The sequence below is a fragment of the Symsagittifera roscoffensis genome, chromosome 4, assembly GCF_963678635.1.
Source record: "Symsagittifera roscoffensis chromosome 4, txSymRosc1.1, whole genome shotgun sequence".
Lineage (NCBI taxonomy): Eukaryota > Metazoa > Xenacoelomorpha > Acoela > Convolutidae > Symsagittifera > Symsagittifera roscoffensis.
This window is the reverse complement of record NC_087065.1, coordinates 68,928,792-68,943,271: the sequence shown is the minus strand read 5'-3', so window position 1 is coordinate 68,943,271 and position 14,480 is coordinate 68,928,792. Positions and strand designations below refer to the sequence as shown.

The following is a 14,480-nucleotide window of genomic DNA, read 5'->3' as shown; positions in this document are numbered from 1 at the left end:
AACAACATATATGTAACATTCGCCCGGAAATACATATCGACGGAAAATGAAGCTAGCTTATGAAACGACTGACTAACGTCTAAAGACAGTCTCGTTTGCTTTTAAACGTCTGTATCAAAGCCAGTTCTATGTGTGGTCCTTTAACATCGGGTCGACAAAATCTTTACTGTTTTTGGGCTATCGGCCAGAACTATCGGCCAGAACGCGCAGATTAACTTAGTTGAATGCAAAATAGTGAGCTCATGGCTGGATCGCAGTATCCCGAGACCACGAGGTCACTCCTAAAAACAGGGCTACTACTTGTTATGTTATATTACTTTTGTTTTTTTTAACCGTAGATAAAAAGCATCATATGCATCGGAGATGGATCAACCTTTTACCTCAACTCCTAGCTTCTCATTATTTGAAAAAGAGTATTGATGTTATTTATTTCAATTCAGGACATATCCGGAAGCTAAAAATTGTTAAAATACAGGTCAGTTTTCTTCCCGAGACCCTTTCGGATTCTGGAATTTGGACAAAGAGCGGTCTTGTCGTCCCTCTGGAAGGGTGGTAAAACCCTCCCGATATCCTTCCGATTTCTCGGGAATTGTTCGGTAACGATTGTACAGCTACAATCATTACACTTTGGACAGCCTCTATCATAATCTGAATATGATTCACTCTTTTTTTTCACTTTCAAGAGTCAATGTTGCTGTTTTCTAGCAAAAATCTGTCTGTACTGATTTTCGCGGTTTTCAGTGTTTGCGAAACTTCAAGGTCATGACGTGTATTTATTTTCAAAAAAAAATTAATAATTAATCTGTCACTTCAAATTGACACTTCCTAACTCGTCAAATTGCACGATTAGCTCTGTTCATCAATTGAAAGTGCTAACTTTCCCACTCAGAAGCTCCAAAAAAATTTCGATGTTGCCATGCATTTTGGCGCCATTCTGGTCAAATGTCACATACAGGAAAGTCCTGAATTGAATTAATTTAATATCAAGTTTGTTTTCAGAGTATGAGAAGCTAGGAGTTGAGGGAAAAAGTTGATCCATCTCAATGAATATGATGATTTTATCTACTAAAAAAAACATTAGTAATGTGATGATAAAGTAGTACCCCTGTTTTTAGGAGTGACCTCGTGGTCTGGGGGTTCTGAGACCCAGCCATGAGCTCACTGTTTTTAATATAACTAAGTTAATTCGCGCGGTTTGTTTTTCCGATAACGTCAAATAGTAATGACTTTTTCAACCCCATGTTAATAGACCACACCTTGAACTGGCTTTGGTAGAGACGATAAAAAAGCATGTGAAGCTGTGCCTAGTCGCTAGCCAGTCGTTTTAGAAATCAGCTTTTTTTATCGTCGGTATGTACTTCCAGGCGAAGGTTGCATTTGACCATGGTTCTTGTGTTGTTACGGGTTCTATAGTCGAGGGTTCTCTTGAGTTTTGCGAGAGAGGCGCAGTGGAAGGGTGAGGATGGAGATGAGAGAGCGTTGTTATAGCTAGGGTTGGGGGGTTGCATTGGTGTGGGTCTTTAGTGAGCCAGTCGGTCATATTTGGAAGTTTGACCTCGAGATGAACGTTTAATCTGGATTTTAGGGAGAAAAGTAATTTTTGAAAAATTTGAATCGAGCCTGTCATGCTCAAGTTTCTCGCGACAACTGAAAATACGAGAAAATAACAATCAGAAGAATCGAGCAATAATCGCGGGAAAGTTGCTGAAATATAATAGGGTAAAATTGCTGTTGGCATTTTTACTGGGGTTGTGCGACGAGAGTAGATCTGTCCTTTTCCTGATAGGAAGACGCAATCGCTGGAAGAGAGAAAGAAAAGTAATCAACTGTACCGGAGTAAACCTTGATTAGAAAGGTGAACAGCTGAAGCTGCCCAATGGTTCAAATAGAAAACTTGAGTCTTGTGCTAAAATTTGTTTATTTCAATTTTCCTGAGTTATACTTGATAACCAAATCAATACTAGAGTTGCTTTATAATTTAGAATCTTAATTTAGAGATCGTGTTGGGATGTAAGTTAAATTTCTTGAGTGTGTTTTATATTGTTATGTTGAGTTAGGGAGAGTGTTTAGGTTGATCCATCTGAAATGGACCAAAGGTCCACTGTCCATTAAACACTAACGGTAACAGTAAGGTTCCGACCCTGTTTTTAACGGCGTTTGTGTGTTTTGGGTATTTTGAGACCTGAGCATGGGGCGTTCTTATTTCTAGAGTGGGGGTATTTTGGAAGTAGCTTGAGAATGCGTTTAAATTGTAAATTCAAACAAACATTTGTGCACATTTTGTGCATCCTCGGGTTTTAAAAACTCTAAACTATCTGTACAAAATGATCAAAGATCATTAAAATAGTCATACACATCGTTATTTCAAATATTTAACGAATCAAAACATTACAAATATTACTGAAAATATGTAACAACTATTATGTAACATTTCTAAACATTTTGTCACAAATTTTTGAGAGATTCCACCTTTTTGTTTTTACAATTTCGTTTTGTCGCTAATTTTCATGCTAACATGTAAGTTATTTCAAAAATTTTGTTTTAGCCAGAATTTTTTCGATCTTGGAACTTTAGCTTTAGTGTCAGCACCCTACTTCTAAACTCGTCGCGCGTGTTAATTGCCGGTCTCCTTTTCCTAATGTGCAGCGCCTCTAATGTAATTAACTTGATGCTGCTGGACGCCTGGTCGACTATCTTCCATTTAAACTCCGACTTACCACTCTCACTACTACACTGCGTCATATGCTGTCCAACTGGGGTAGCCCCTTTTCGGTGTTCCTCAGTCCTTGTGGTGAGATGTCAGACCGTCTGGCCAACATAGATGGATTTGCACCCACAACATTCAAATCTGTACACCACTTTTGATTTCATTTCACTGGAAAAGGAGGATTTTAGAGAGTGTATACATGTTTTCATTTTCCTCGTCGTGATTATCATCTGCGCATTGGTGATATCGCGCACTTTTTTTGCTAATGTCTGACTGTGATTCCCACTATATTGGACCATCAAGATGGGTAGTGAATCACTGCTATAATCAGAGGGCTTCTTTTTCTCAGCCATGTTCTTTTTGTTTTTGCCCTCCCTGATGATCTTTTCAAGGGTATGGGATGTAACCCGCGACGACCAAGTTTCCGGATAATGGTTATCCAACCACTGTTCACGGTTGATTTTCATCGCTTTCTCATATTCTTCCCATGTTGACGTACTGCGGAAAACCCGGTGAACAGTTCCTTCAATCACACTTCTCTTGTACTCAAAGGGAGCACAGCTTCTAAAATTTAGTATAATACCTGTATCTGTTGGTTTTTGATTCTATCCACAGTTAATTTTCCTGTTTTTGTCAATACTAATTTGTAAATCCAAAAATGCCAATTTCCCGTTTGTGTTTGGTGTCTCTATTGTGAACTGTAAATTTGGCTTCAGTAAGTTTGCATCCCGTAGCACTTTTTCAGGTTCACCTTTCACTGTTCTCACTATATCGTCAACGTAACGGAGAAATAACTTAGCTTGCTGCACTGACTTATTTTTCTATCTTATCGCGATTCATTTTCTACAGTACAGACGTTCACTTATATTTCGATACTCATCATCTGACATATCACCGCATTTTGCGTGATATCAGTTCAAACAGCATTAACATTCTACACCTTTTGACCTGTACGTGACTTTCTTATTGCACTCGGGACAGATTCCGTTAAGATTTTTTCGGGCAAAAACATTTCGGGAATATCCCTCGATAGTGCAGTTTAGTACTGCTTCAGCCAAAGATTTGCTAAATAAACAGCAAGAGATGCCCCCATTGCCAAACCATCTTTCTGAACGTGCCATGTTTCATTGCACTTGAAATGGACTTGACTAACTGCCATGTTCAACATTCTCTTCATGGGTTTCCTAGCAATTGATGGTGGTTCATCTTGCTCATACAATTTTCTCAGAGCTATGTCTATTGCTTCTTTCACTGGAACATTTGTATACAAACTCTTGACATCTAGAGATATCAAATTTTCATTGAGCTCAAGATTAGTGCCCTCTAAGATTTCTCTCGCATCTAGTGAGTTGGTTTCGATGTTTGCGCCCTCAATTTTCTCAAAAAATTTTGCAAGAATTTTGTTCAAGTTATAATAAGAGCTACCAGGCAATGAGATGACCGGTTTTAATGGGGTATTCTCTTTATGCACCTTCGCCAACCCATAAAGTCTGGCGGGCTGCCCCCCAGTAGATCTCATCCTTGTGTAGAGATTCTCACTTATTTTGTCTTTTTTCCTCATACCAACAACTTCTTTTTGATGTCTCTTTCTATTTTCAAAACAATCTCATCAATTGTTCCTTTGCTTTCGCTGAATTGATTTGAGTCTAATGTATTCGAAAACTTGTTCTCGTAGGTGTCCTTCCTCATTACACAAAAACCCATGCCCTTGTCACACGGTACCGCAACTAATCCATTACTCTTCAAATGCTTTCGGGCCTTCTCAAAGCCTTTGTCAGATGGTGTTTGTTTCACCCTTTTAGCATAGGCTTTCACAAAGGGCCTCCCCGAGGACTTCACGATTTTTGAGATCCGATAGAAAGATATCAATATCGGCAAGAAAGTGTGTCTCATTAAATTTATCACTGACGGGATGTTTTGGCCCTAATGCCAACACTTGTTGTACCCATTTTGGCAATTCAACATCATCAAGAGCTCTTACCGAACCCTCACCTTGCTTCCCTAGAGGTCGGTCTTGCCTTTCTGATAATTTCATTAGCTTCTTCTGATGGGTCTCTGTTACTGTTGTTGTTTGTCTTTCTCCCCTAAGACTTAAGTATTTCATTACCGAAGGCCAAAACTTCTCATCTACACCCCTCTGTACTGCGCGTCTCGTCCTTTCTAGTTTGATTTCAAAGTTTTTCTCATCTGTCCTTGCCTTGTTAATCTCCGTTCTTAGAAGTTTGGTCTGAAAACTGTTTACCGGTTGGTTCGAAAACACCCTATTTTCCGGTACCCTGAACCTCAAAAAATCAGGTATAATGTTGTTTTCTAGACAAACTCTCAAAAAATTAACATGTTGGTGATAATTGATAAATTTAACATATAATGACGCATAATCACGGACTAAGTTCCAAATGAGTTTGTTTTTTAAAGTCCAAATCAAGTTTGGAGGTGGGAGTACAACTGTGCTTATTGTTTTGCAGGCCACGAGGAAAAAAACTCACGTGACACAAAGCAACACAAATAACACAACTCCAACTCACCCTCTCCGTTGAAGCCTCCTCAACAGTCGGACCAACAGTTTCCTCGCCTCTTTTCAACAGTCTTCTTTCTCCGCCCTCCTTCTCGATTGAGATTTCTTTTTTGTGTTTGAATGAGGCTTGGACAAAACAGCTGGCAGGTTATCTTGGTGTTCGAACACAATCGGCAAAGACTTTAGCTCCAGCTGGACGTCCTGATATTTGTTGCAGTGCCTGATATTCGTTGACCAGCTCCGTTCTTCTCTTCCTCTTTGAAATGAGACACCTCGTAATAGGAATGACAAGAATACCCGAGCTGATCAGCTGCTTCCTGGTATCTGGTGTACAGTTTCTCTGACAGTATACAATTGCGCTGATATTTGTTAGTGTCTTCAGGATTTCTGTCACTTCCTCTGCAGTGCAAGCTCTGTAATTGTTTGTGGGGTGGCTGTTGATAAAATTATTGTTGACGTCGTGCCACACTACCACTTGACGTTTTTCTGCGAGAAGTGCCCTGCAGAGTAGGCTTGCGAAGTTCTTCTGTGGGTTTGTGGTGTTAAAGAAAATCCCGGAAAAGCTAATATTTTGAGCAGAAATCGTTCTTTTTCCGGGTTGCTAAGTTGTTCCAGGCTGTGTTCGAGGGAGCTAGCCGATACAATGTAGACCATTGTGCCATTCCGCCGGATGACACAGTATAACCTTCCCGCGACGAAAAAAAAAGTGACTAAAGGCCTTACGAACAGAAAAGTGTTGCGACGGAGGGTCAGAATGTTCTGGAATTTTTATTTTTAAAATTTCGATTTGAAGGAGAACATTTCTGAGAAATAGAAAAAAGACGGCCATTTTGAATAAAATAGAGAAAAATCAGAACGACGCCATATTTTGTGACGAACGGTTGTATCCGAGACGAGAAAATTACGGAGCCTCTTATCGTGGCAATAACACACGATAAGGACCTTAATGACGGATATTTGTGGAGACGGAGGCTTCAGTGGGGGGAAGAGAAATACCACGGAACCCTCCCGGGACACGAAATATAGGAGATAAGAGTGTTGTCTCAAGAAAATCACGGGAGCGGAGGCTTGGTCCCCCAGAGACTGTTATATGTGAAGGGACTGTGTAAACTAGCCATAACAGTTGCTGTAATGTCCTAGATCTGAATTAAACACCGTTATTATTTAATATTTCAGAGCATGAGTAGATAGAGAAAGGAAAAGGTCAATCCATCTCCAATGGATTTAATATAAAACTGTCACACAAAAACATATAGAAATAGGTGGTTCGAGCCGTGTTTTTAATGACAATCACGTAGTCTGAGGATCCGAGACTCAGCTATGTGGTTGTGTTCGCATGCAAACGAAAGCTGATCAAAAGTCGTTTGACTGATGGCCTAAAAATAGTAACTTTTTACTTTGCCCTAGACAGACCAGAAAATCAACTGGCAAGGTCGAGACGGTGAAAAACGAGTGGAATTAAGGTAACTGACGCCTGCCAGTCGTCAATAGGTACTTTTTCTACGCTCCGTCGCTGTGTGATATTTGGGCGAATGTTACATAGACGTTTTTATGGCGCTCCTGGGTGGGCCTGTTAAAGGCATGAAACCATCATGATCAGCAAGCGTTTCAGCGACGTACCCTCCGCTCCGGGCGTATGCCCGAGTTAGAGGCCTTAATGACCGTTTTCGTACTAGGGGGAAGGTGCGTACCCCTCCGTCTAGTACGATTTAGCTTTTTAACTTAGTTAACACCGAAAATTCCGGGGGTCGGAGGGTTAGGTGGGAAATCTAGAGCCCGCTTGTCCTGAGGTCCCAGGACCAAAAACAATTAAAGAGAAAGCGTAAAACCAAACAAAAAAATAGTGTATAACCAAGAAAAAGCCAAAAATAATTATTTAAAAACAAAAAAAAGTACAAAAAACAGTAAAAAATCCAAAAAAGACCAAAAACAGTAAAAAAACATAAAGTGACAGTTTATATGTTATTTCCGGACGAGATGTGATCTGACCTTCCTATTTGTTGTTGTTTCAGATTGATTTATATCGTTTCTGATAGAGAGATTGTGTGTTTTGGTGAAGGGTTGGGTACCCTCCCTCGAGTGTAATTTGAGTGTTTAAGCACGTTAATGGTGATTTTGCCGGTGACCGGAGGGTAGAGTGGCAGGCTGATCAACGTGTTCCACACTCAACAGGGACATCAAGGACAACATCCGCAACGACTGTTGGGTATCGTTGAAGCAATTTTAGTATCGTTCGGGTACTATTTCCTTAAAACTTAAGTGGTGGGGGGCACGATTGGCGCGGTCCGATTGTACCCTCCATCGATTACAAATTTCCGAGTTAAGGGTCTTAATTCGAATATTTTGGTGCAAAGGAGGGTATAGTACTATTTATTAACGACTATTTATAGATTATTGTCCTTACTATATATTACTTATCTCCTATTTAGACCCAAGAAACACGCATTTTTTGTCGAAAATTACCAATTTTCGACCAAACTGTAGACCCCCAAATTTTCGGATATCCGAGCTTTTCCGATAGGCAAAAAGCTTTTATATAGAGAGTAGCCACGTAGTTCGATCCCCTTTATTAAAGAAACCGCGTGAGCAAAGATTCAGTAGAAGTTAGGAAAACGAGAATTTTTCGACCAAAATTTTGATAATTTTCTGTATTTTGTCAATCTGTTTTGGGGATCGATTTTTTGAGTTTTTAGAGTTAGAGCAATAAAATTTTTTGCGTTAGGAGCGTGCTAGCATAACGTGCTCGGTTGCTAGAGAAATTTTTGGATAACCCTCCGAGTAGCTCCGTGGATAGAGCTAACGACTTAAGGTTTGGAAAAGGAAGGAATCGGAGGGTCCAAATTTGATAGTTTTTGGCCAAATTTTTGTTTCTAAACCAATTTTGGTCCGGTTTTTTGCATTATTCCAGTGCCGTACAGGGCTACTACGCTCATTTCAAGTATTTTTAGGCACTTTCGACCGGAATTGCGAAAAAAGTCTTTCAGATCCTACACAGGTGGTGAAAAAGGCCATTTTGACGAACGCGTTTTTGGCGATTTCTCAAAGACTAGTTATCCGATCGGGATAATTTTGGTACCATAAGTCGACGTTTTTGACCACTTTTCCGAATCGCAACCGTTTTTGGGTTGATTATTTCGGAAAAGAAAAATTTTTTAGAATTTGTTGGTTCGGAGGGTCCAAGTAACGGGCAACCCTCCGAGCGGCAGAAAATTTTATCAAAACATCTTTTTATTCAACTGGGAAGGTTGACCGTGTCAGCCAACCTAGTCTTAAGTCAGGTAGACCGCTTTCAGAGGCTTTACTGCGGTGATTTAACCCTTTTTCTTGATTTTAGGGGGAACCCTCCGAAGTGACCCTCCGGAGTCAGCTAAACCCTTTAGCAACCCTCCTTAGTGGAAAACTTCCACGAGATCACCCTAAGAAGTTGAAACAGCTCCCCCTAGAACCCTTAGCTTATTTTGACGCTTTTTGAAGCTAGTAGGAGAACCTTCCAAGTGAGATCAGAAAATTTGAAAATTTTGGAGGTACCCTCCGAAGTGACCCTCCGGAGCGTATTAAGCATCTTATTGACCCTCCTTAGTAAATTTAAGGGGACCCTCCGAAGTAACTTGGGTGATTAAGATACCCTCCTAAGTAACTTGAGTGATTGAGGTACCCTCCGAGGTAACCCTCCGGAGTGTCTTAAACCTTCTAGCGACCCTCCTTGTAAGAGACTTGAGTAAACCTTCTGTGGCAATTTGGGAAACGGAAAATATCCATTTAATTAGGATCATATTAGGATATTAGGCGTGCTTATCAGGATCATAAGAATCCATTCTGACCCGGAAATTCGTGATCAACTTTGGATTCTATATTGGGTGTATTAGAAGTACCCGAACAAAATTTTTTTTTGATTGTGATTTTGGTTGAGTGGTTGCCTTGAGCTACTTAATAGGAAAGTTCGGGCAATCCGGGAACAAATAAAGGAAGACCTCGGTGGGTGTATTAAGCAAATACACACCCACTTGAGAAGAAGAATTGTTCCCTACTCTCGTGCACTTGGAGCAGTCCGAGTGTGGGAGAGCTTTTTCATAGATTTGACGAATTTTCGACCAAGAGGTTGCCTTGAGCTACTTAGTAGGACAGCTCGGGCAATCGCAGGACACCTAAAAGAAGACCTCGGTGGGTGTATTAGGCAAATACACACCCACTTGAGAAGACTGTGTCCTGGGCTTCGTTCTTTCGGATCGTTCCGATTGGGGGAAGTCTTTTTCTTTAAGACTAAGTTTTATTTATCTATTTCTGAATCATCACTGCTTTTTATCGAAGATTGTTTAATTTTAACAAAGCAGTGACTTGATAAATTGTGTGGCGATAAATTGATACTGACAAAAGGTCGCTGTCACCTGTAGGATATTCTTATCTGATTATCGATTGTGTTTTGTGTGTCGATTATATCTTGTGGAAACTTAGTGATACTGTTATACTATACAACCGGGTTGAGTTAGCATTATATCAATACTGGGTAGACCCTGTGTGTAACTTTAGCTGAGTCACTAATTTAGTCGTGAGAGATCTAAGAGACATTTTGATACTGACGGAATCGAGTAGGCAGCGTTAAGTGATTTAACTAGATCTTGTTTGTGGTACGTTTGCATTGCCATCAAATTACGAATACTTCCATTTTGTACAAAACTATGCAGCGCAGGGACTCGTTAGGATCGACTACTAAAATTCCCAGGCTAAGCAAGGGAAGCACGCGGAAATTTAGAACTAGGCGTAGCCAAACCTCGTTTAGCAGCGCTTCCGACGCGTTTGCTGAAGACGAATCGACTAAAGGTCAACCTGATCTTTCAGTGATCGAAATGAGACTAAGGAGCGAGAAAAACCTTGATGGCAATCAAGGGCGGAGCGCCGAGGCCGAGCCTGCGAGCGAAACGCCGGTGGATCCCTTTGACGAAGGGGAGCGAACGCTCATTCGACCCGACTTTGAGCCAGACGGGGTCCTCGAACGAGAGGAAATCGAGAGGACAGAGGAGACCTCGGAGCGTTCCGAGGTCGAACCTCGGGAGGAGGTGTTGTACAGGGGAATGTCCAAGTCAGAGACTAAGAGCTATAAATGGAGAAGGGAACCTTCACATCTGACAAGTGCACACTCATCCTTGGCCAAACAGAGTAACAACGCGATGATGTCGAGTATGAGTCCGGGTGAAGAGCAGACGTTCTCGAAGGCCAAGAAGAGTTGGAAGTCCTTGTACGACGAACGCATGGCGTCACTACCAACTGTAGGTTTGACTTCCAGTGATGGCTACCCGGAGATAACCCATCCGGATGTGAACTTCACACCGTGCCCAAGGAACGACATGAGCAGGGAGGCGTCTTCTGCCTCGCCGACCAGGCCTATGTCAGATGGGATAACGATGGGAGCATCATCAACGTTCGACAGACTGATGACGTCAATGCACAAGCAAAAGGGCGGTGCGTCATCAAGTACTAGGCTACCGCCGCAGCTGACCTCGTCTTCTCTGGGGCTAACCCCGCCATTGGGGGCAGCTGGTGACATAAGTGATATGTTCGCTGGTGTGATGAATGGCCTGGATGAATTGAGGCGAGACATGACTAAGAGGATAGATCAAGTTGACGAGAGAGCTCACCATGGTCGAGAGAATTCGAAAGATGAGCTAACGCACGTGAAGTCGCAGGCGAGGTTTGATCAGGCTCGATTGATTCGTGACACCGATCAATGCCTGGCCGAGAGCCTGGCACAGGCAAACAAAGAGTCAGAGGAAAGAGAGGCTAGGATGACAAGAGAGATCGAGCGATTGTTGAATGATCATGATAATACCTACGCCCAAACGATGACTGGCCTGGAAAGGAGGTTGGACGCCAAATCTGACTTGATGATGCGGAAGCTTGACGCGATCCTGAATGGGAATAGTTGGCAGGAGCATTCCAACTCAAGGGAGCGCTCACGCCATGCGAACGTTGGAGATGGTACGGGCAACAGTGCCAGAGCCCAGCAAGGCTCGAGAACGAACTACGAACATAGAAACAAGGAGCGGCCAAGGGCAGCCCCGCAGAGGCCTGGCTGGACAAATCCAGTCCCACCGGAGGCAGATGCCACCCCGGAGACAAGATTGCCAACCGTGCCACAAGTCAGTTCAGTACCAGATCTGACTACAGTCTCACAAGACACAACGATGTATGCCTCGATGTTTGAGCCTCTGAACAGATCTCTTGAAACATTCATCACCAAGCTCTCGAAGTCAACCGAGAGAGGAGAGAGGTCAAGAAGAACACTGAAAAAGCCAAAGTCATATAAAGACGAGTCGGACGGCTGCATTGATACTTGGATAGAGGTGATGAAGTTACACTTTGAGGAAGAGAATCTCTCCAAGAAACAAGAGTGCAGCGCGCTGACGAGCAACTTGGAGGGTACTGCACTAAATTGTGTAATGGCGAAAAGAGCCAATGAGAGGGATAGCGCTCGCAAGATATTCGACATCCTGCTGAATCGTTTCGGCTCTGGAGTACAAGGGCACCAGGCCATGGTGAAGTTCGAGAAGAGGCGTCAGAGAGATGAAGAATCAATAGATAAATTCTTGGACGACCTTGAATTGCTCAGGAGGAGGAGCAACCCGGATGAGAGAATATCCGAACGAAACTTGGCGATCGCTTCGAAGTTCATGGATGGTGTAAGGAGTGAGGAGTTGAAGACGATGTTGGCCACTCACTTCACCCTGTCGCTTGACCAGGTACCCACGCCCGACGACTTGCGTATGAAGTCACGCGAGTATTTACTGATAAAACCGAGGGCGCAAAACCGTTACAGCAATTATGGCAACTATAGCGGGACAAACACTGGTGCGAATTCCAGTTGGTACAAACCTCGCGATGACATGGACAAGAGGAGGTCGTGTGCGAATTGTGGTTCGATGGACCATCACGTTTCTGCGTGTTCTGCATACAAACAGAACATGAAGGCCATAGGCTACTTTCTCGAGGACGCTGACGCGACCGACGAGGATCATGAAGAGTACGTGAGAGGGCTCATCATGAAATATGGTCCGAGGTGTTTCTTCTGTAATTTGGAGGGACACTTCAAGTCGGATTGTACTCAATTTTGGGACGCAGTAGCGGACGCGAAACATCCCCGCCACGAAGAGGCGCTTTCGGGTGTCAAGGCCAGTCGAGCACGTCTGATGAACGAGGCTGAATCTCGGAGAAAGGAAACGACACCGAGCACCTTTGCGACCAAAAAGGTTAAGACATGGCCTGACGAGGTGGTAGCCTCGAACCTCGAAGCAGAGTCGTCTAGTCCACTCAAGGTGGATTACGGCCTGGCGGCAAGGACAGCGCTGCAGAATGTCAAACAGGACCTTGCCACGAAAGAAGTGGAGCAATGGGTAAGGTCGGAGCTGGAGAGCACAGATCTTCGGGAAAGTCTTAATGTCCTGAGTAAGACGACAAGAGCAGAAGATGAAAAAGAGCCCAAGAAACAGGGACTAAAACTGAACGTTATATCTGGCAAGACTTTCGGCATGACGAAGGCAGGGACCAAAATAATGTCTATCATCTCAGTCGCAGGGCACCAGGTGGTCAAGAACCTGAGCGAGCCATCCGAGATTACACTGGTCCACCTGGACATCTATGCCGACTACCTGAAGGAGAAGGATCCCAAACTGGACTCCAGGGCAGTGCGAGCGCTGCTCACAACGGGAGGTCCGAGGCTGATGAAAGTGGACGGACATCATATCGATGTCCATGGCCCTTACCCGATTCTGATGAACGTGGATGGCATCAATATCTACACGAAAGCTCACATAACTGATGCGAACGATCAGGTTGGCCGGATATACATTGGTCAAGAGGAACTGAATGTCAGACGAATCGGACACAACGCGATGCTCGAGCAAGATGCTGTGCATATTGGTTGCGAGGCAGATCTGGCCGCACACGTTCTGGACGTGCAAGGCAGACAGCTTTCAGTAAAGGGACTGCTAGACACGGGAGCAGTAGTCAGTGTCATGCCAGTCAAAACTTGGACCGACATGGGTTTTGAGAGGTCGGATCTCATACCGACAAACATCAGGTTGGCAGCTGCCAATCAGGGAGCGATCTATGTCACCGGGCGAACCCCGATCATCTCACTGCAGCTCGGAGGGAGACATCTTTGGATGAGCTTCCTAGTAGTAGAGAATTTGGACGAATCCGACCAGTTCATCCTAGGAAGGGATTTCGTTCGCAACTTTGACGTCACGATAGATCTCAATGACGGATTGATTAGGATCAGGGATCCTGAAAGAAAGTATGAGAAAAGACCCCTTAATAAGATCTTAATTAATCAGGCCAAGGTGCCGATTTTTCTGGATCGAAAAGTTAGATTAAAACCGAACCAAGCCGTAATAGCAACGTTTAGGATGAGGAACTTGAATGAACTCAGCAATGACAGACAGGTGTGTCTGGTACCAAATCCAAACAGTAAAAGCTCGGCTATTTTAGGAAGAAGCTTCTCGCTCACTCAGAGCGGACTGTGTGTGAGTGTGTTATTGAACACAGAGGCAACAACAGTGACAATACAGAGGGGAAAGAAACTTGGCTACGCTTTGCCTCTGAACACAGACTTTCTGAGTGTGGAGAACTTGAAGAAGTTTGATGTAACTAAGTGTCCATTACATGCGAACCAAGAATGTATAATGAAAAGAGTAATTGAATTGAAATCTTCTAGGAAATTGTTTTCAATGAAGTCGGAAACAGATGATGGGCTGTCTAGTTGTTCCAACTTTCCTGAGAGACCGACGGAAGCAGAGTTAGCAGCGAATAGGCCTGTCCTACCTGAGATAGAGCATCTGAAGGGTAAAATATCCGACAAGGAACTAGATTCGCTCAGGGCGGTGCTAAATCGGAACGCAGACGTTTTTTCGAAACATAAGGCCGACATAGGTTGTTGCAATTTTGTAGAGCACGAGATTGAGATAGAAGAGGGCTCGGTACCTCATAGGGAAGGGGCGAGAAGAATGACCCCAAACAAGTCAGAAGCGTGTAGGAAGGAAATCGAGATGTTAATGGAGTACGACATGATCGAGCCGTCGAAGTCCCCATGGGCTTGTGGCGTGGTCATGGCAAAAAAGAAAGGGGGACAACTCAGATTTTGTTGCGATTTCCGTTATCTGAACGCAGTGACTATAAAGGACGCATATCCGATTCCCCGCATCGATGAGAGCCTATCCAAGCTGGGAGACGCCAAGTTCTTCACAACGTTGGATTTGGGCTCAGCAT

General features: G+C 43.4%; 1 protein-coding gene across 1 annotated transcript; it reads right to left on the bottom strand.

The window, feature by feature from the left end:
* Nucleotides 1–3,746: 3,746 nt before the first annotated feature.
* On the bottom strand, nucleotides 3,747–4,600 carry LOC134845004 (uncharacterized). The gene is made up of 2 exons (XM_063861835.1): nucleotides 4,271–4,600; nucleotides 3,747–4,085 (listed from the first exon to the last, which is right to left on the bottom strand). Exons 1-2 carry the CDS (start codon nucleotides 4,598–4,600, stop codon nucleotides 3,747–3,749), a joined length of 669 nt encoding a protein of 222 aa, XP_063717905.1.
* Nucleotides 4,601–14,480: the final 9,880 nt, after the last annotated feature.